Genomic DNA, 22,010 nt, shown 5'->3' on the forward strand with positions numbered 1-22,010 from the left:
GGAAAAAGTTTGCCGGATTATATGATACTACTCCCACACCTACAGTCGAAAAAAAATTCTTCTTCATTAAAACACTGACGTAAAGGATGTATATATAGCATCAAAAAAGTACAATAAACTTACAGGCATGTTAAGCACATCCTACGAGAGCAAATGTAAGCACACAAATATATTAGATAATTATAGGAAAAGTATAGCATGTACATAAGTACCAACACAATTGCAGATAAACGACATTATTCTAAAAACATATTAGTAGAGACATATCTTGCTTTATCAAAACAGACATGTCGATAAAAAATTTGTAAGATCTCTCGCAAGAAAAACATTGTATCCAATACAATGAACACATTTATTAAGTACAATATAAAATCATTCACTTAACGATAATATTATAGCTCCAAGAAATTGTTAATAAATTCATTGAATAATTAAATGAATAATGTTCATCTTACATTTCAAATACATATTCCCTTTCGATTAGTAAACATCTTTAGCCTCTCAAACTGTGACTTTTATTTACATCAGTGGAGACAAGCACATAGATTATTTTCAGTCGGACTTAAGCGCTAGGGGGGCAGGGAGAGCACACGATGTAATACTATATAATAGACTTACACGAACGCAATATTCTTGCTGAAAATACAATTGTTCTTATTAATCGTCTAAATACTGATAAACACGCTCAAGCAATTTAAAGCTTAAAATATCATAGACTTTATATACAACTTGAACAATACACAAAAAATTACACCTCTTAGAGCTTTTCGTAAATATATACTTCTCATCTTTCACACAATTCCATAAATTGATTATAGTCGAAATAAAGATTCACTTTACATTTACAAATGTAACTGTTGTATCATTTGCTTTACATACGTTAACTTTTATGATAAATTAAACGATCAAGTATCAATGGATTGATAATAATCAATATCAGTAAATCGAACATCAACTATCAGGGCACTTGTATAGAGATAAAATAAAAATGCAGTTACTGGCCCCGTGTCCTTATATACAAGCTCGTGCGCGAGCCTGAAGCAACAAACGTAAGTACCTACATACCTTGACGTCGATATCGCCTATTTTGTTGACAGCTCTGATTATTGGTCGTCCGACTATAGACGGGAATATGTGGGCCGGGAAGTTTGCGCCGGCATACCCGCACTTGACAAACTGCAATGAAAAACTACATCGGTGCCGGAAATACGTAAGAGTATCCGATCGTTTTGAAGCGCGTGTCTAATTCAGTGCATCCTCTCTTAATTAAGAGATTAAGAACGAGGTCCTTGCGTGAGGTAAATGGGAGACGAGCGGCCTTACCCCGGTACCATTGTCACAGACGATAATTTTCCTTCCTTTGCTGTCCATCTCGATCTCGAAGAGTTACGTATCCCGTATCTCGTATCTCGTCAAAAGAATATTTCTCTATCTGTCACAATCCTTTAGACAGTTCTCATATCGCCAGCTCCATCGAGTGACTAATACCTGCGGATGTTTACAGGGCGTTACCGGTGCATAACACCAAAGCGACAGACGTTACTCTCGACAAGAGTTACCGTTTCGTATCACAGTCAAGAATTTGCGCGAAGGGTAGCGAAATCCAGTGCAAAAAAAAAGAAAGGGAGGGAAAAAAAGGGTAAATAATCGACGTCCTCGGACGTGAATTTACTCAACACGCACGACGAACGGCGGCGGGCGAACGAGCAGATCCGAGCAGATCCGAGTAAACTCAAACCGCAAGCTTCCATCGTTGTGAGAGACAAAAAAAAGACCACCCCGGCTCAAGCGACAAGCGAATCATCGTCAATCATAGTCGAGAACACGAGAACTCCCGAGAGGTAACCAATAGTTAGGCCGCCGTTTCAAGACTCTCAGCTGTGATTGGTTGATGAGCTTGCTGTTCGCCGAGCCAATGGCACGCGAGCTTGCGTTAAAGTCGCATGCGGTCAACTTTAGGTCTATTTCTTATAAATGCGGAATTCTTTCCACATTTGAAATGAGATATATACACACACGCACACGCACACGCACACGCACAATTATAATTAGATAATTATATATAAATATTAGACAAATAGAAGAAAAATTAAAACGTTCAAAAATTCAAAACTAATCTGAAACGTTTGTTTTCTATAGCAAAACTATATTTGTATCTTTAATTTTTCTTCCTTTTCCAACGTCTAATTGTACTCTTAATTTTAGATGCTAGAGATCTATTTTCTGTGGCTAGTGTACACTTTTGAAACTTAAAGTGAGATATGTGTTTGATATTTGTTGAAAGTGAGAAAGAGAGTGCTAGTATAGGAACAGAAAACAGACCATAGAACTGTCAGAAGTTCAATACGGTGCAGCTACAAAAAACTCTCAAATGCTCCGAATTTTTACGATGTGGAGTGCGGAGCGGAGAACGGATTAAGTTAGATTAGGTTAGGTTAGGTTCAAGGCACTTCCACGTGAAACTGACGTGAACGCGTTAGGCATCTACAGGTGGATATATTTTAACAGGTTCAATTTTTTTTAACATAATTCAAATATTTACGAATGTAGAGGATTGGATAATCCCATAAGGATGTAAGGGGAAGGGGAAAATTTCTGTTCATGCGCGTGAAATATTAAACATAATATTGGAGCATTGATTCTAACCATTAATCGCGACGCATAATCTTTTTACATCAATTGGAAGCATAATATATATTGCAAATATATACAATCGTAAATCTTTATTTTAAAAAAATTTCTGATGAGTGATAAAAATCATCTTTTTATACATAAAAGTATCTACGTATCCACAATAAAATATTATAAGTAGTCTCAAAATAAAATCGAATATATATAAGGAATTTGTTTATTTGAGTATTTATCAGCATTTTGATAACTTCATCACAAGTATTAAATACGATCCACATTGTTAGAAATGTTCTTAAATTTCATTAACTTTTAATTAAGTAATGCACTTTTAATTAAGTATTGCAAATTTGAACTTAATTTGACATGACATTACATTAAATTTAATGTATTTCTAATTGAAAAGTATATTTGTGTATATGTAATTTTATTTATTTTATGTATTTTTCATAAAATTGTATTAAAAGTACATTAAATATAATAAATTTAATGTACACGTTCATTACTTTTAATTTTGTTCACAACCACGAGTTTCTTTAATTTAAAGGAAGTTCATGGTTACACTTCTAACAGTGTACATAAAATTTATTGTATTTTTCATGAAAATTTATGAAATTTAATGTACTTTTCATCAAATTATGTTAAAAGTACATTAAATTTCGTAAATTTAAGTAACGTTCATTTAAGTAACTATTGTAACTTAAATCATTCATTACTTTTAATTTCGTTCGTAACCACGAGCTTCATTTATACATAAAGGAAGCTCGTGGTTACATTTCTAACAATGCATATTGCACAGAAGCTTGCTGCAGTATTATTGGAACGTTGCAATGTTGCTACAATGCATACATCTGTACAGGATACAATAAAATTTCTAAATCATGGTTGCAATTTGCTTACTTATGGTAAATTGATAATAAATTTCATTGAAATCGACCGCGTCATAGCATAATTCATTTAAAGGCTGTATGCTCTCGTACGTCAACATATTTACAACGCCTGGAGGTATCCCAGATGATAAAAACAAATTGCAATATTGTATTATATTGCATGAGTTTGCGGTACATATCACGATGACGGAATTGCCGATTATTAAATTCTGTGTCAATTTGCGAAACAGATTTATTTCTTTCTTTTCCATAAGCGTGATGACACCTTTCGGCTTACGGATTCTTACCAACAAGGATCGTCCACTTTGAGGCTGCAATGAATTCTTATACCAGTATGGAAATTTTATCCACTTGAATACTATTTGCGACAATTCGGGTTTACTAAAAAAAAGAAAAAAAACAGCAAAAGTAAGATACAGTATGCACAAGAGATACAGTAATTTCATTAGTTTGAGATACCTAATGTATTCCAATAAAGATGCGAACTTGGATAATATTTGCATTCTGGATTCAATGGACAGTTCACTCCAGATTTTGAATCCTTTTTTAGCTGATGCAAAACATCTGTACATATCATCTCTAGAATAATATAGAAATTGAAAATTTGTTAGAAATCATTATTGAATTTCTTAAATTTAACATTTATCATTGGTTGAAATTAGGCAAGATATATACTTTGTTGCACTCGCTCTTAGTATATTAGTGTTATTATGTAACCAATAAGTATTTTGTACAGGCTTTTGCCATGTACCGTCATAAAACATATAATTATAAATCGGATTTGCGGGCACAGGCCTTTTTTTCGAACATATTGGCTTTATCAAGTTTATTATGTAAGGTTTTTCAGTAACATTGAGCTTACAGAATGGCATCTTGAATAATTCTATATAAGGCATAACTATCATTGTCTCATAGATATCCAGCGTATTTATGAGGACAATATTTCTCTGTTAAAAAGAAAAATCATTAACGTTTGAAAACAATTCGATAATATTGTTGCTATACAATTAAAATATACATACATCTAAGGATGTTGCTAAATTTTTTGCAGCCACAATATCTTCAGACCATATGGATGTTATGTTTATTTCATAAGATGTAGGAGGTGTAAGTAATTCTTGCTTAGATTTAAATATATGAATAAGATAAATAAAATTGTCAAAAGTTTTATACATAAGTGACAAAAAATTGCCTTTTATTGGTTCTGGTACCCATATTTTACTTAAGTTTCGAATGCTTTCTGATATCTTTAAATATTTAATAACTGCATATAAATCCGAATCGGCTAGGAGTATTATTTCAAAGATCTGACCTATATATAAAATTTAAAACAATTTTATTAAAGGCACATACAAAAACATATTTTTAAATTAAATCTTAAATCTGTTTCTCTTACGTGAAAGTAGGTTTTTATACTTCTCATATAGCTTATTATCTGCTAACGAATTTGTGCTAAAATATAAAATAATATCAAACTATTTCGAAAATTATGAGATACATTTTTTAATTCAAAATTCATTCAATTTTTAAAATAAAATATAAAGCAAGAGAAAAATTATATAACAAGATATAATATAGAACAAGAGAAAAATTGTTGATTATATTACAGCTATTTTCGCAATAAAATTTATAAAATAATGTATAAAGACTTTTGAAATGCTCTCTCTATAAAACACAAGATGTGTATAATAATATTTACAATAATTTTAACACAAAAAGAAAATATGAATCGATTAATATATTCAATAAGTATTTGATAATAGAATGAATTTCAATTAGATAATTACATGATGTAAGTTTCCAAAAAATATTGTACGTCATTTCTTGTGCAAAAATTAAAAAGTGTCAGTATTAACGTCCAAACAATTTCTTGTTTAACCTTTTCTAAAAAAAAAAAAAAAAATAACAAAATTAAGAGACAAACACAATCTATTCTTATTTATAAACGAAGTAAAATGTTAAGAAATGAGCATTAATGAAATATTTTTATAATTATAAATATAATATTACCTGTTTTATTACGATTAGATTTATGTATGTTTATTCTGTAATAATTTATATATGTTACAATAGCTTCAGGTATATCTGTGTGATTACAAATAGATTTGAAAAAAGGCATATGGTTCTCTAACATTAATACTGTCTTTTCGAGTCTACAATTGTAAAAAGCAATTAAAGATAATAGGAACAAAGATAGATTTTTACTTTTAGCTGTAATTTTTGTCGTATCGTTCGCGATAAGATTAAATGCCAATTTAATGTTTTTACCTATTCACAAAAGTTTCATGCTTTAATTTTATCTCCTTGCACATAGCATATATTTTTTTTGATGCTTTCTGAAAATGAATGTAAGGAGACATTATAACAAGAGTGTGATCAGATTTTTTTTTCTCATTTTTATCAAGAGTGATAAGATCTTTTTCTTTGGCCAAAAAAATTTCCATTTTCAACGGTAAATTTTTAGCAATCTGTCATATATACGTAGCAGTCTATTAGCAATCTGTTCATATATACGTGAGATCTAAGTACTTACTTTTTTTTTACTCTTCAATTCTTCATAGTCTAGATTAATGTAATATTTTTCTATATCTTGTAAGTCCATGCTCTACAGCAACAAGAAAATCTATTAGAACGATTAAAAAGATGTGTATGTCTTCACGACTGAACTGCGTAGCAATTGTAGCAATAATAGATGAAAACAACCATGCTCGCAGAAGAAAAATATTTTGCTTTCGAAATCGAACATTACATTGACGTCAAAGATCTATTTGTAAATATCGTTCCATTAAATTTTGAAAGAAACATTGCAACAACAACTTTACTAACCTCATCGAGAGATATAAATATTTTTTATCGATGTTTTGCTTCTTGATATCCACGAGCAATACTGTACATAATATATCAATATCAGGATTATGAACTTCGACTCTACCAATTTGATACCTATTTTACGAATATCTTACATTTAGCGTTTAATGCTTAATACTGGCATAATTAAGCGTTCTTAGCATTTTCTGCGATTTTTTTACAAGAAATGTTATCTGAAATCATAAAATACTAAAACGTTTAATTAAAAGAACTGCAAATTAAAAATTGATGTATATATCATATAATATATATTATATATTATTATACGTACATATTATATATATATATATGATTTTTCAATTTAACATTATTTGATATTTAAAAATAGTTAGAATATAACAGAGATTTTGTTCAGCTTTCACAATAAATCTGCTATCATATTCCGTTAGCAAGATTTTGTTATATTTTTACTGGTATTTTGCCGACATAATTTACAGCAGGCACTTTGTAGAATCTATTTTCCACAGACTCAGCTGTCTAAAATAGATTTCTGATTCATCGTTATATACTGTGTTTTTTGTTAGACAATTATTCACAGAAATCTCTGATTATTCTAATAATTATGTCGATTTCCAGCTGTTGCGGTCATCGCCGAAGCATTCACCGAAAGGAACATTTTTTTCATTATTTACAACATATCCTGAGCTTTGTATCTGCGTGTTCCCGTTAATTGGAGAATGGAGATTCCAAATAGTGAAAGAAGGCCGATCGCTTATTTGACTCGCAAGGCACAGATATCTTGCTGCCATCGTTTACACAGGTGCGTGAATCGAGTTGGTGAATAGAATGAATCTTTGATAACGAACATTTAAAAATTTCACGATCTACTGATCGAAGAATTATTCTCAGGGAGAGAGAACGCTTCTTGTTCATTGCGAGCATACGATTTCCTGGAATATTATGCGATGTTCGAATTAAATCTTAAAATTAAATAACTTGAAATATCATTAATAAAAAACTTCTTCTCATTAAATCCCAGAAAATTATTTTTGTAAAGAATTAATCGTTTTTCAATCATTTAAAAGATAATTAGACACTAACCGGTCTTCGAACTTTGATATATTTACGTTCTATAATAGTTTTGTATTTAAATAAAAGAAATTTCGTACTCGGTCTTCATGTCTATTGTTAAAAGCTAAAAAAACTGTTATTTTTACATACGAAAAAAATTATATATACAGCGAATGCAAAATGTATTCGTAGAGAAAATATTTTTTAAAAGAACGTTATTTTTTGAAAATAAATATTATCGAGCGAGAAATGAGTGTTGATTTAACATCGATATGATGATTTCAACACCAATTTCATTCGATTCAAGGTTTAATTGACGATCATTTCTTGCTGGGTAATTAACAATTTATTCATAAAGAATAAAATAGACTGTATGTTTCTTATAAAATTATATATATCAAAAAGATGTGTATTAATTATAGAAAATATATCATCTGAAAAATTAGCGAAAATTAAAAATTGTATTGTTTATATGCTCAAAAAGTATACGTACAGTTGAGAAATTTAGCTTTTAAAATTAAGAATATATGCGAAATTCGTTTGTCAATGTAAGAACAGAATGTATTCATCGTATAAAATTGTTAATTAATGTTTATTTTCTACAAATAAGACTTTTTTTATAAAAAATTTCTTTGTACGAATACTTTTTGTTTTCATTGTATGTATAATTATATATATTAAGCTCTTTTTTAGAGAAAAAAAATCAATTCATTGAATTGATCAAAGGAAGATTTTGTTTAAAACATCGTACTGATTTAAAGAATTTATAATTTTAGCCCATTCCTAAGCGAGCACGAGAATGAAGTGATATACGGAAAGTGCAACAATGTTTGGAGTCATGGTCACAATTACAATGGTAATGTGTATTATCAGTTTATCACTTCGTTGTTTACATACTAGGCGAACACAAGATCAATCTTAAATAATATACCTAAAAAAATACCGATCATATTTTTTCATCGAATTAATTTTTTTTCTTTTCCTAGCGGAAGCTTGACATTTAGAAGGTCTAATTTAATTAAAATCGTTTAATACATAAATTTTTAAAACTGTAAGAAAAAGATAACGTTCTTGCTAAGAGGTTGGACATTATTGTTTTTGAATTCTTTCAACTTTTGAACTTTAATGTTAAATTTTTTAATGTATGGGATCTTACGCATGAAATCGGGATAAAATTAATTTAACTTTTAGTGGAAGTAACCGTCCGCGGACCTGTGAATCCGTTAACAGGAATGGTCATGAATTTGGAAGATTTAAAGGACTGCATGCAAAAGGTGTTGATGGATAAGATGGATCACAAAAATATAGACAAACAAGTAGACTACTTCCATAAAACGGTTTCAACGACCGAGAATGTCGCTATATATATTTTCAATGAGTTAAAAAAGCACATGTCCAATCCCGAATTGTTGTATGAAGTAAAAGTCCACGAAACTGACAAAAATGTTATGTGTTTTAGGGGGGAGTACGATGAAAATGTACCTGCTGCTTCTTAATTATTAATTATTATATTATACAGACTTATTCATCTCTCATGTGATTTTTTTATTACGTTTGTATAATACAATTACATAATTTCTATAATATTTAATTACATTAAAACAATCGAAAATAATATATGTAAATTATGCATTATATGGATAATATATAAAATTCAACATTCCAGTTTCATCATAATTTTTTTAAATAAAACAGAGTAGTTGTAGCAGATAATTGTAATTACACTCTACAATATCGCAAAAAATTAAATCCTTTACCGTAATATGTTTCTTTTAATGCACACACATATGTAGTCTTATATCTAAGATGGTCGTTAGAATTTTGAGATTCTATTCTAATTAGAATTTAATTAATAGGACACTATTAATTAATATGTATCTATGTTACATCTTTACATGTTTCCGGTACTTGAAAATATAAAATACACACGCATGTGTATTCTTAGTGATGATTTGTGTATTATAGCACATTTATAAAATAGTCCTTTGTAAAAAAGTTAACAAGAGTACATATCACAATATAATCATTCCATAAATAATTTCTAATTCGCTAATGTATATATGTAATAAATATCTGCGATTTTATAATCTCTTCGCATAAGGAATTAATCATTTTTATATACGCTACTTTTAATTATGTACAGAATTACTTATTACATCGTTTATAATGTAACAAAAAATATTCGTTATAAAACAATTCCAGATTTTTATAGGAAACACTTTAATAATTAATATAACCAGGAGGAAAGCTAATTATCAGGTAGAGATATTAGGCTACTATGAGACATGTAATTCGCTTATTAATCATTGATATTTTCAGTTATTTTAAATGTTAAATAAATAAAACGTATAATCTTTAAAACAATAATTCAAAAGACATATATAATAATAATAAATTAATCTCGAATCAAGTATTACATATGCTCATTTATAGTGACTTCTGAAATTATCACTAAATCATAAGTATTCACTATGCCAGTTATGTAGAGATTTCTTTATATCATATTTTCATATTTTTTCTTACAATGTAAAATTTAATTCGTCTTAAAGACATTTTATAATCAATTCTTTAAAATGAGATATAGCATAAAATATGATAAAATTAATGTTTACGTAAATCACGGGACATCACGTCAAACATCTGCACATTTAAACGCTAAATATTGCTATAGTTGCACCAAGTATACTATTGCGTAATAAATAATAATGCATTACAGTATTAGTGCTCTCGAAATTATTATAAGAGCTATATATTCATACTGTAATTCGACTTGATGTAACTTCGAATAGTCACGTACGGTATACCGAGTTCAAAATTGTCCCTGGGCCAATACTTGAGCACTGGAGACTGCTGCGGCTTCTCATCTTGCACGGCGAAATACGCAAAGAGTACCGCCGCAGTGTAACTCGCAATGAAGATAAACAAATGCCACAATGCATGGAGATATGGGAAATTTAGATTCAACCAGGTATCGCAGAACAGACGATCGTTTAGCCAACAGACCACCGCTAGTATCCACATGACGCCGCATCGCAACCCTAGTCTGTACACTCTTACCGAGGTAGTCCTTCAAATTTTTTAAGACATCGTTTACAATGTTATTCTATGTGATTTTTACATCAAATATATTCTTACGTTTGCATCATATTAATCATTATTGGAGTTTCTCTTTTCAAATCCACGTAATATTCTATATTGAATATGTGTACGAAGAAATTACCTCTTCAGTTCCATGATCAAGAATCCAATCGCCGGTACACCCAGGCTCATTAATGCGAAAGCATTTATAGCCGGATATATCAAGGCCAAGCCGGTGGCGATTAAAGTGGGCAACGTTGCGCATATAGAGAAGAGCTTTCTGTCATTATGTACGACATTGGGGAAATATCTTCTGGGAAAGAACATACAGAAGCCTGCCATATACACCCACAAAATAGACAATTCATCTAATAGTTGACCTATCGCATATATGCACAAGATTAGCTAAACGCAACATAAATATCAATTTTACTAATTAAGCAAATACATACATCTCGACAAATACTTTTAAATAGCATTCTTTTTGTTGTGAGTTGTTAAGTAGTAAATTGATACTTGGAATTCTCACCTATCAAAGACAAAGTAGCATGAAAATATGCGCTAGTAAGTCCAACTATCATCAATAAAAACCAGAACACATGAATTCCTGGATTCACAAAACGTGCATAGTCTCTAAATAGGTGCATGAGCACGGGTGGAAGCAACACGAAGACCACATTGCTAAACTAGAAAATAAAAACAATAGATGATTAAACAATGAAAGATATACTACTCCTTTTCTATATTTGCATATTTATTTTTCCAATATAATTCATCATGATTTAAAAAAGTTCTGTGCGAAAAATGGTCTTGTATTTGCATAAACTATATTTAGCAGAAATATAATATCATGTTCCATTGATCTAAAATATGAAATTTAGTTCCAGATAAAACTGTTTTCAATAACAAACAAGTTCCGTTTATATTAAAGCGATAAAATTTCTAGATGAAGATAAAGGCTCATTATATATCAGAGTTATTGGAGATAAGAAATAATGAATCAAGATACACAAATTAACTATATTCTTCCTTGTCTTTGTATAGGTATAAATGTATTGTTATCTTATTACCTTTCTAGTATATATATTTGTTCTGTTTAATAATGTAATTTCATTATTTGTAATTACATAACAAGCTTTAGTCTCGGATCTAATTAACTTTGACCTATGAAATTGTCGATATACTTAGAACTTACCTCGAGCAAAAAATTACCTGTCTCGACAAAAAACTGGAAATCATTTATATACTTGAGTCAATGTAACTCTGAATATTAATTATTAAGTATTTTTATGACTAATTTAGAAAATATTATTATTAAGTATTTTTATGACTAATTTAGAAAATATTGGACATTAAGACTTTATTATCCACTTGTACTTTTATCTTGAAAAAAAGTTGTCATTCCATAATTCTCAATTGTAATTCAATCGGATTTCAATTCTCATGGTTGAATTTTTGTGTAGAAAGAATAAATTCCTATTTAGAATTTAAAAAAAATAGCTGTGTATCTTTTATCTTGCTTATAAAGTAGTATGGATTTCCTTATCACAAGCGTTATGTCTAATTTATGACACTTTTACCTATAAATTATTTGACATTTTACAAATGTAAAATTTGTCTTGTGCAAAAAAACTATCTGTCAAACTGTTTCCCTCGTGCAAAACACCCGGAAACTTATTATCATTTAAATTTATATAATTTTCAACATTAAATATCTCTTCGAGATAAATTATTCCTCAATCTCTAGAAGAAAGCTCCTTATTTTCGGGCCAATCACATAATTAAAATTCCATCGAATTGCAATTCTCGTGACTCAAAAAGTATACTGGACTTTCTCGTCCAGGTAGAATCATTTTCACTTATTATTCGAACAAAGAAAGGTCCATACACGCGCATAAACAGCGTGTAAACAAAACGCGCAATACGAACCGTGTTCATAAACTCGGCGATGCTAGGAGAGATGTTGTAGTTGCGCTCACACCAATCTACGGGCGAACTGCCATGTTCGAAGGGTTTCCACATGATTGCTATTCAGCAAATCTCCGGATAATTCAAGCTGCTTGAATTGGTAGATCGAGAGATTATCTATTAAGCTTGGTCCCTCACGTAATCATATAAGCCTGATCGGCCTGGATCGACCTCTCGCGCTCAAATAATAAACACTTCTGTACAATTCACGCGCGCAATAAATGCCGTGCGATTCCGCTTGCATAAAAAGAATAGAAATGCGTATTTTGTTCTTGGTTTACGTTACATCTCACACAAACATTCACGATTACTCACGAATGACTAACGGCATACGACGTGACGATTGATAACAATAAAATAGCTGCACGTAACTAACTACGAAGTGCGACTGTGGACAGTGCGAACTAACTAGAAGTACCAGAATCAGAATTGACTCCGCTGATCCCCGCTCGCCAGCTAAATACCCACGCCGTTCCCAGTTTTTACATCGTGGAGAAGGATAGATAAATGTGCGCTCGCGCACAACATACCACTACTACTGATTACGACCAACTTGGACCAACTTGGACGAACTGCGATCGTAAACTGCGATTGCTGCGATTAACGGCCAGGAAGAATGTATTCAGCTAGTATTTCGCTGAATTACTTTTTCTATCTTTATGAGCTTTCTTTTTATATTAATATGGTAGAAACTTTCACGGAAATCATCAGCTGAAAAAGCACCTTGGAATCCTTGAATCATACTTATTATCGATATGAATCATCTTATTTTCAAAACAAAAGATCACATTGCAATCGGAGATTGCAATTTATATGCGCAGTGAACTGTACACGCAACGCTACCGAAGGGGTGTATTCAGGAATTATGTACAGATATAATTCTAGGCTACAGTTTATGTCACGTATATTATATCAAAAGTGCATACCCAGAGTTATCTAGACGTAATTCTTGAACGCACCCAAAGATTGTGATACATAGGCTTGCGATCAAAATCTCATTACAATGCTTTGAAGCGTTTGATCAATTAAAAAAAAGAATTTTACAAATTGACCAATCAAAAATTGCTTTAAAACATTTGTAGCATTGCGTTGACCATAGTTGGATACTGCAAATAAAACTTTTCCCTGCGAGATGTTTCGAAATGCACCAAATTCGCAGAGATGATTGCAATCACGGACCAGAGATATATATTATCAAATATCAGAGAAATGACGACGTCGCGTCGAGAGGATGGAAGCTCTAAAAAAAAAAAGGAAAAGAAAAAGAATTATTGTCTAGATTCCCTCAATCGACATTAACTAAAAGTAACATAACATCAATATTGTCATTTTGCACTAAACAATATAAATGTATTCTCTAAAACTTTTAGAGTGAATTTCACTCTGTAGTATAAAATCGTATTCATAAAGATTGAAAATTAAACTCTTTGTTCCAAATTCGCTCAATTTTCACTCATTAGATTCCACTCCAAAGAATTTAGAGAATAATATAGAACAAAGAGAGTATTACATAACAGTTACATTATTGAATGCAAAATTGTAGCATTAACGTTATATATTTTTAGTTTTTGGCATCGATTGTCTTGGATTCAAAGTCATCTGCAAGCACCTCTTTAAATCTTTTTTAAAACTTCATTTAAAAAATTCACTTTTAAATGTTTCTCACAACGACGCAAGGTCCAAAAAAATTTTTGCTCTTGACCTCTCAATATCGCGATTGTTGTATTAATTAATTGTTTTTAATAATCGCTTGATAATATAAGCTACATTTATCCTTTATTTACAATAAAGTTACAACTTATACGACGAAGTGCATGATATGAAGTTGAATACAGCTGTCGCAATAAAACTAGAAACACCCCGAGTTTCACCAACATACTCGCACAAGATTCAATTCTGCTAGATTTTCTGAAATACAAGTCACATCCCGAGTCCGTCATCGCGTCCTAGTACGCGTCTTCTCCATCCGGACTGCGGCAACCGCCATGTCGACGTGCTCGTTAATGAGAGGTATCGCTTGCTCGATCAAAAGTACCTCCGCGGCCGAGATTTTCGGCAAGCCAAAATTTCGCTTGACACCTTCCGGTCCTAGCTCTACCTCGCTGGTGAAAAATCGACAGATCGGCAATACGTCCGATCGTACGTAGGCGCAGGTGATGACGTTGTTGCGCCCGGATAGACCGGCAGCGAGGTTGATTATCAACTTGGCAGCAGCTGTTCCGGACGATAACGATGGACCTTCATCGAATGCTGTCCTTGCCTCCTTGTCCTTGTCACCGGTCCGAAACGATTGCAGCACGGTCTTGCGTTGTGTCTAATATATAATAGAATTAATTATTACTTAGAGAGATGTAAATTATATAACTTAATTAACAAACAAGATTTAAGCAATGTCGTATAATTATAGTTATATAAATATCATTAATTATATTAATTAACGAAGTATAAATGACATTGAGAATCCAGAAGATATTTACAAGAGAGATGCGCATTTGATCTTTGCCCGTTCAATATCTGTGCTATAAAGATCTCGATTCTCTCTTAGTATATAAGAATTTATTTTTAATTCTTAGAGAATTAGTAGAATTTTAATTTTTTTTTCTGCAGATGAATATGTAACTATTTTATTTAGGTCGATGCAATAGTTTTTTCTATTTGTCAAATAAAACGAAGAAACAATTGTAGACGAAATTACTGTCCTCTACTTTAATATATATATTTGTTTTCTTCACTTAAAGCTTAGGGGGAACAATTTTTTATTCCCTTTAAAAGAAGAAAATAAACATTATTATAGTATAATATTTATGAAGTATTGAATCAAATTGAATTAAATAATTTTTAATAAATTTACATATATTAAATAAATTTTTTAACATTTTTTAAAAACGATAGCATTACGATAGTTCAAAAATTGACTTATAATAACAGTTTAGAGTGTTCAAATTCTTTAAAAGAACTATATATTAGAGAGATTAGAAATTAAAATTTCCTAAAGTCTATTCTATAATGTGCTCTTTGTTTCCTGTTTCTTGTTTTTTACATTTTGCTTTTAACTCTTTTGCAACCGTTTTATCGACAATTGTATTTCTTGTTATGTATTTCTTGTTTCTTTCGAAGTTCGTTAACTCTTATCTCAGGCGAAACAAAAAACCGAATAAGAAGCAAAAAGACAAGATGTAAAAAATAGCAAAAAACAAGAAACAAAAAGCACATTGTAGAACAGGCTTTACTGATTCGTACATTTGTGAATTGATTAAAGGGAACAGCACGCGACAGTAACGGCACGACAGTTTGCACGTCGGCGCCGCCAGCCAGCGGCACCGAGAGACTCGCACGCTCCAAGTTAAGGATTGCCGCCGTCATCTTTTCGATCCGTTCACCGTACGTCGCGATTGAGCCGACGATCCGGTCGGGATTCCACCCGTTGGAATACCGGAAAATCTCGGAGACCATTGCGAGCGTAGCGGTGACAGGACGCACGAACACGGCCACGAGGGCGTCCGGGCAGAAGCGCACTATCTGATCCGTCATCTGACGCACATAATTCGCCGTCAATTTGAATTGACCATCCTGGACCATCGTGTTACCTGCCGCGGTGACATCAGTCTCGTCCATGAGCGCAACTATGTTCGCCTAAACATTTTTTTCAATATGTATGATAATTATTCTGTACATGTATTTATGATGTATTGAAATTGTTATTGTTTTAACATCCACAGACTTTTTCATTACAGATTTTTTTTATGTGTTAAGGGAATCCTAAAGCGAAGCTCGAACTTCGACGAAGTCACCAGAAGTGACGCCGCACGCTGCGTATATATATATATATATATATATATATATATATATATATATATATATATATATATTTCGCAAATCCAAAATATCACAACAAGAAAAAAAGATAAGTTAAAAAAACTTATCATTCATTATTTTCAATTCTGAGCAATAGTTTTTGTGAGATTAAAAACTGGTCAATTATAGATTACGGTTAAACGGCCACTTAACCATAATCTATAATTAACCTACAGTTTTTAATTGTTATCTCCTAAAAATTGCTCAAAATAAAAAATGGCAAAATACTTCTGTCACCTATTTTTTCAAGAAATTTTTTTTTAGGATTATTTTTTCGCTGTGATATTTTGATGCACGAATTTCGAAACACTCTGTATATATAATTAATAAAACAAAATTTTAAATTTCTTCTTAAGTTAGATATCTTGATATTTCTCTTCTTTTATCATTTTATTTCATTTCCACGGACAAAAAAATCTGTATAATGTGTATTTCTCGAAATTCTTACTTGTCTGAGAGCATGCTTTATATCCTTTTCTCGAAAGTAATTTATACGAGGGCTGGTTTCCAACTGTGACATATCTGACATATCTTCTGACGAGGAGCCCTTTGTATCCACCAGACGTATGCTTTTGATAATCTTATATTGCTTCAAAAGAATCGCGGTGTAAAGAGGCGTTACTCCCCCGCCGATGATGCATACTTGGACATTAGCCTCGTTGTCTTTTTGTACATTTTCTTTTTCTTTCCTCGTCAATTTTTTCACACTCTTCTCCTTGACTTTTGTATAGTCAGTTGAAAGGTTTTTCGAAAATTTGCGATGCAAGAAAATAAGATGACGTCTATATCGCTGTGATAAATCGAGAAATAATCTCGATAGCGCGGTCATAATTCAATGATTTTTTAACGTTTTTATGGAAAAAGGAGTACGATTTATAAGTACATTTTTCACGATTTTGTAGAATAAATCTGAAAACAAGAATATTGTCGGAAGTGATCGTGTGACTCACGATAGATTTATGCGAGACAAACAAGTGATTTGCGATACATGAAATGCATGTGAAGCTTGACATAGTACGTACAGAGGAAACAGATTGATACCCCTGCTACTTAATTAAAGCGAGTAATAAAAGTGAGAGATGCGTTTTTTTATTAATAAAAAAATACTTTATTCTTGTATGACCAAAATATATATACCTATGAACATATATCGTACTCCATGTTATAAATACAAACAATTTTTTTTTAACATTTTGTCATGTAAACATTCTTGCAACAATCTCCAGTGTAACTATTCATTTAGGTTCGTATTGCGCACAAAAGATTACAGAATGGGAACAGGAAGTAAACAGATTTCAACTTACTAGAAATCGGTTACGCTGGAATATATAATTTCTAGATTGAAATTGAATTATTCTCTATTCCGATTTCTTATTCGTTTAAATTGTACGCAGTTCTTTATAATTTCTTATATAAAAATTCTACGTTTGACACGAGCAGATCGATTGTCGATGAATAACGTAAATTTGAAAAGATAAAATACTGGGTATTATGTTATAAATACAAACATTTTAAAACACTTTCGCAATATGTAATTTCCGATAATTATCCATTTTATAAAAATTTTAGGTAATATTTTTAAGCAATTGATTCTAACAAAAAAATTGATTATCATTGACGGACGCAAGTTTGAAAAATCTGTTAAAAAACATCCTCGTGCGATTCAAGTAGACAGATAAACGTTTGTATAACATAAATATTGGTTATAATCTAATCGAATTAGTGATCCGTTTAATTTCTAATACAATCATTGTTGTCGAAATTTCGTAAATAAAAAGTTGTCAATTCATTTGTCTGTAACAAGGATTGTAAAAGTAAATATTGTCCTTATTTCTGATTAAAATATTCTTTCGGAATTACATTGCATAAGTATGTCGTAACGATTAGAGACTTTATAACAGAGTCTGGATACAAGCAATTTTGTCAAAAGCCTATGAGAAAAAGGCACATATGTGTATACTTTTTTCTTGCATATATACTATCTCACTCTAATTTATACCATCTCACTCTATAATAAAAGTTATAGAGTAAAACAGTAGAGTGAAATTCTGTTATAGAGTTTCTAGTAACGACAGTGCAACTTGCAATGCAAATTTTATTACACTCTGTCCTGTTTATCTTTTCTATCTATTTGAACATATATACACAAAAGAAAATCTTGTCACTTCAACGATGGTGATCCAGGTTGAATGATAATATCAGACATGTCTGGTACCGAACAAATCTTCAATTCTTTCTCGTTCGCCAAATGCAGCATAGATATAAAAGAGATCGGTACGCTCAATGCTTCAGCGTTGCTTTTTGTCAGCAATTTTGGCAGTGCCTTGTAAACGTCACTGAATTGCTTGCTCTCCTTCATTGTATCGGTCACATCTACTATTTCTTCAGTATTTGCCGCATTATTATTCGTGGACTTCAAACAGGTCCATATGGATTTCTTTAGTTGTCGCATATCGATTTTCTTTGCTTTCAAACAATACGCGATAGATATTTTATTAATCAACTTTGGCGCTGCAACTAGATTGTTGCCAGTAAGACCCTGACTATCCATTACAGCAACGCTATCATCAAAGTTACAATCATCGTTACCATCCTCTCTCCCATAATCATCATAATCTTCATTGTGTTCAACATTCGGACAATATTCGAGCGTGTCGTTTGGATTGTTATAGTCGTATCTCTCGCCATCGGATACGTCAGCGACATTCACCGCATTCTCATTCTCTTTCTCACTATTTTCCGACTTTATAGTTAATCTCTTGTACATATAGAGTTTGCTCCCTTGCGCAATATCGTAATGCACATCCTCCGGTAGAGTCAAATTTTCAGCGCTCCATTCCGCTTTCGCCGTTTTGGCATGTAATTTAATGTACTGACCCGACGCGAACTTTGCGTCTATGATATCGCGTGCCTCGTCATATAGCAATTTGAATTGTTTTCTCTTTTCTTTTTTCTTAGCTTGCATGCAAGCTACTTTTGCACCATCTCTGTCGACAGCGGAAGATTTCATGAAATTCCAAAACTTCCAATGGGATGGACCAGCCCAATGCAAGCTCATGTTTGGTTGAACAAAGGAGTACTCGGATGCCCGGACGTTGTGCACTTCCACAATATTCACTGGACGATCCATCGTTTGTCGAAAACATGCTTGAACATTCTCGTTGTCATCATGTTCGATGTCAAAGTAATTCATGGGTTCGGGCACCGGATCGTCATCATGCTCCACACTTGCATCCAAATCAAATTGAAATCGGTTCTCACTGTCATCAGGAGATTCGATTTCCTCTTCCGGTTCATTCTCTACGGACCAGCCGAGAAACTCAAAGTTTGAATATGACGCACAAATCTCCAAATTCGAGAAATCTTCGATCGCTGGTATGACATACTTAACGTTTGAATTATTTTGTGATTCAGATTTATTCTCCAAGACATCAACGAGCACGTCGTTATATGGATGCTGATAAAAACCGGAATTCGCGTGGTTCGGCAACGTCGCTTGGTACAACATATCGCTGGTCTGTAAATCTCCTTCGCCTATCATTGCCGACATAGGTTTTACGATCTCAATATTGCCTCTCAGAGCTTCAACAGTGCTGAAGATCTTTTGCTTCGATTTCTTCTTTTTTTTCGGCACCTCGACGTTTTCCGCATCTTCGTGCACAGTTTCTTCCTGATTTTCCGAATTTTGCTCCATATTTACTTGTTTATCCAGTCCACCAACCATTTTGAGTATTTCCATATGTACATTGTCCACACGATATCCATAGATCTTGGTACTCACGTCCAAGGAGGTGCTAGCCATTAGTAAATTCGACATATTAACATCCTGTTTCTTTATCATATACGTCATAAAGTCAATCATCTCCAAACTAAATGCATTCTTGATATTGATCTTGTTCTCAGCATTCAGTTGTATACATTTATTCATGCTCTCAGCCATTTGAGGTGCAGGAATATTTGACAAAAATCCCAGGCCCAGAGATAATCTTTTGCTACTACTATTTCCATTAGATGGTGATGTTGTAAATATTTCACGTCGACGAGCGATACGTTCTGCCTCATCGTCGTTTTCTGATAAGTTATGTGCTGATGGGATTTGAACAATGGACTTTCTTCGCAATGGTGATGAAGAATTTGATGAATTTTGTATAGATTCCAATCTCTTATGCATTACAGATTTGTGAGGATCCATTTTATAAAAAAAAATTTATAACTTTTATTTATATATATATATATATATATATACTGCTATAGTTTACACTTGTCCTTAAATATTCTCAGCCTCCTAAAACAAATAAGCATCGTTTCAATTAACAAGATAACTTTTCTATGACAAAAGAGAAGTAAATCACTTATAATATAATTCTATTGCGTATTTCATTTCCAATAGATTCTATATCACTTTTCAATTATTCTTAACGAAAATTGTAGTCACAGAAAAGTATAAAACATTATAAATTATATCACAAATTGTTTGTGTAAGCCATTAAATCTAAAGGTTTTGAGAATTATGTTATTCTTAAATAAAAATTTTCTTAAAGAATTTTAAGATAATTAATAAATTTATCTGAAATAAGTACATGGAAAAATATTATTGGATAAATTTATGAATCTGACTACTTTAATGAATTTTTTAAGACAAACTTGGGGAGGAGATTAGGAAGAACTGTAATTATAGTTATAATATAAACAATTTACTAAATAAATGATAAATGATAAATGAGTTATTTTTAAGTCTGTTAAAGATCTCCAATCAAACTAGAATCATTAAACAAATAATTTGTATTGAATGAAAAGGTTATATTCCGTTTTTAAAGTTCTCAACAAGTCACTTTGTTAGATCAATGCACAAATATTGACAAAGTAAGTGCAGTAGAATTCTTGTAAGAATCAGTATTATTCTAAAGCTTGAAAAAAATCATTTTAGTCACAACGAGATCCTCGTTTCTCAAAAGTAGTTGACAGGTTATATCAATTGAGTGTACTTAACAATAGATATTACTTGGCAGTATCTATACCAACCGATAAGGCAGCAAAGTTCTTTGTTATTTTCTCGAGATCGACCCTGATCAATCGCAACAGAACATAATAACGTTGTAATTCATCGTGAATCTTCTGCAAAACTTGCAACGTACGCTCGTCGTGAGAAGGCATTGGACTTGACAGAAATATACATGAAACACTCGAACAACATCTTACGTTGAAATGTTAAACGCTCATCTCAATTCCACATCTCATCTACCGCTCAACACTTCATCTTAACTTGCGATCTTGCGATTGGAAACTACTATCAATGGAAATTACTCCAGATAAACGAAAAAGTACGTTGCGTTTCTGTAGCGAGCGATGTCACATTTAAATTCACAGACGCTGTCATGGACGGTGATGGCGTTACCGGCGTTACCGTGCGTTCCTAAAAGCATTAAAGTATTTTTATGTGAGAGCATTAAGATGCCATTACATAAGAGCGTCAAGCCACAGTGTAATCATATCCAGTAGCGACAGTGAACTTTTTTGTGGCTGCAATTTTTAGTGCGCATGTGTCGGTTTGTACACTTAGGAATATGGCGGACATATTAAGAGCTTAACAGAAATTCAAATTTAAGAGCCTGTCCTTTCGTAGCTCTACTGTGTACACATCACAACATGGCGGTGAATCATGTGACTTAAGAACACCTACATCAAAGTTGCCGAGTGGTCTGTGTCACTACT

The 22,010-nt window shown here is 32.0% G+C and overlaps 6 protein-coding genes and 1 long non-coding RNA gene across 19 annotated transcripts in view; 2 read left to right on the forward strand and 5 right to left on the reverse strand.

Annotated features, from left to right (window-relative positions):
• Window positions 1-1,769, reverse strand: part of Arp2 (Actin-related protein 2) — a 4,209-nt gene extending 2,440 nt beyond the window's left edge. The window contains exons 1-5 of one of the 6 annotated variants that reach the window (XM_011067281.2): window positions 1,560-1,769; window positions 1,324-1,488; window positions 1,066-1,176; window positions 619-636; window positions 124-141 (exon numbers count right to left, since the gene is read on the reverse strand). In XM_011067281.2, coding sequence (XP_011065583.1) covers window positions 124-141; window positions 619-636; window positions 1,066-1,176; window positions 1,324-1,371 — 195 coding nt within the window. In that variant the 5' untranslated portion in view covers window positions 1,372-1,488; window positions 1,560-1,769. Of the gene's footprint in view, window positions 1-123; window positions 142-455; window positions 571-618; window positions 637-1,065; window positions 1,177-1,323; window positions 1,489-1,559 lie in introns of those variants that run through there. The other 5 variants (XM_011067282.2, XM_011067283.2, XM_011067284.2 and 2 more) reach the window with 5 other exon arrangements.
• A 355-nt stretch (window positions 1,770-2,124) lies between these two features.
• purple (6-pyruvoyl tetrahydrobiopterin synthase purple) lies at window positions 2,125-9,062 on the forward strand. 2 transcript variants are annotated; one of them, XM_011067290.2, is made up of 4 exons: window positions 2,125-2,490; window positions 6,963-7,146; window positions 8,174-8,253; window positions 8,589-9,062. In XM_011067290.2, the coding sequence occupies exons 2-4, from the start codon at window positions 7,064-7,066 to the stop codon at window positions 8,891-8,893; spliced, it is 468 nt and encodes a 155-aa protein (XP_011065592.1). In that variant the 5' UTR covers window positions 2,125-2,490; window positions 6,963-7,063; the 3' UTR covers window positions 8,894-9,062. The 2 variants fall into 2 exon arrangements, with proteins under 2 accessions (XP_011065592.1, XP_011065591.1); XM_011067289.2 differs by having other exon boundaries at window positions 2,126-2,508.
• LOC105152815 (uncharacterized) lies at window positions 2,709-6,954 on the reverse strand. Of its 5 annotated transcripts, none has more exons than XM_087403627.1 (9): window positions 6,658-6,954; window positions 6,052-6,559; window positions 5,787-5,854; window positions 5,529-5,563; window positions 5,306-5,402; window positions 4,915-4,970; window positions 4,541-4,830; window positions 4,194-4,465; window positions 2,709-4,097 (listed from the first exon to the last, which is right to left on the reverse strand). In XM_087403627.1, the coding sequence occupies exons 2-9, from the start codon at window positions 6,118-6,120 to the stop codon at window positions 3,503-3,505; spliced, it is 1,482 nt and encodes a 493-aa protein (XP_087259753.1). In that variant the 5' UTR covers window positions 6,121-6,559; window positions 6,658-6,954; the 3' UTR covers window positions 2,709-3,502. The 5 variants fall into 5 exon arrangements, with proteins under 5 accessions (XP_087259753.1, XP_087259755.1, XP_087259754.1 ...); XM_087403629.1 differs by having other exon boundaries at window positions 6,052-6,123; window positions 6,345-6,954; XM_087403628.1 differs by having other exon boundaries at window positions 6,052-6,282; window positions 6,345-6,954.
• bwa (alkaline ceramidase) lies at window positions 8,919-13,607 on the reverse strand. Of its 2 annotated transcripts, XM_087403635.1 has the most exons (5): window positions 12,405-13,607; window positions 11,671-11,703; window positions 11,005-11,161; window positions 10,618-10,855; window positions 8,919-10,464 (listed from the first exon to the last, which is right to left on the reverse strand). In XM_087403635.1, the coding sequence occupies exons 1-5, from the start codon at window positions 12,495-12,497 to the stop codon at window positions 10,143-10,145; spliced, it is 843 nt and encodes a 280-aa protein (XP_087259761.1). In that variant the 5' UTR covers window positions 12,498-13,607; the 3' UTR covers window positions 8,919-10,142. The 2 variants fall into 2 exon arrangements, with proteins under 2 accessions (XP_087259761.1, XP_011065594.1); XM_011067292.2 differs by lacking the exon at window positions 11,671-11,703 and having other exon boundaries at window positions 12,405-13,311.
• A 595-nt stretch (window positions 13,608-14,202) lies between these two features.
• On the reverse strand, window positions 14,203-17,241 carry LOC105152818 (malate dehydrogenase, mitochondrial). 2 transcript variants are annotated; one of them, XM_011067295.2, is made up of 3 exons: window positions 16,747-17,241; window positions 15,684-16,076; window positions 14,203-14,757 (listed from the first exon to the last, which is right to left on the reverse strand). In XM_011067295.2, the coding sequence occupies exons 1-3, from the start codon at window positions 17,125-17,127 to the stop codon at window positions 14,380-14,382; spliced, it is 1,152 nt and encodes a 383-aa protein (XP_011065597.1). In that variant the 5' UTR covers window positions 17,128-17,241; the 3' UTR covers window positions 14,203-14,379. The 2 variants fall into 2 exon arrangements, with proteins under 2 accessions (XP_011065597.1, XP_087259760.1); XM_087403634.1 differs by lacking the exon at window positions 16,747-17,241 and adding an exon at window positions 16,165-16,264.
• LOC147910503 (uncharacterized) lies at window positions 15,959-16,653 on the forward strand. Its single transcript, XR_015544293.1, has 2 exons — window positions 15,959-16,096; window positions 16,178-16,653. It is a non-coding gene; the product is annotated as an uncharacterized LOC147910503 (long non-coding RNA).
• Window positions 17,242-17,382: 141 nt separating the features above from the next.
• Window positions 17,383-21,702, reverse strand: LOC105152819 (condensin complex subunit 2). Its single transcript, XM_011067296.2, has 2 exons — window positions 21,321-21,702; window positions 17,383-20,583 (listed from the first exon to the last, which is right to left on the reverse strand). The coding sequence occupies exon 2, from the start codon at window positions 20,488-20,490 to the stop codon at window positions 18,460-18,462; it is 2,031 nt and encodes a 676-aa protein (XP_011065598.1). The 5' UTR covers window positions 20,491-20,583; window positions 21,321-21,702; the 3' UTR covers window positions 17,383-18,459.
• Window positions 21,703-22,010: the final 308 nt, after the last annotated feature.

Source organism: Acromyrmex echinatior, chromosome 2 (genome assembly GCF_024713525.1).
Source record: "Acromyrmex echinatior isolate Ae372 chromosome 2, ASM2471352v2, whole genome shotgun sequence".
Lineage (NCBI taxonomy): Eukaryota > Metazoa > Arthropoda > Insecta > Hymenoptera > Formicidae > Acromyrmex > Acromyrmex echinatior.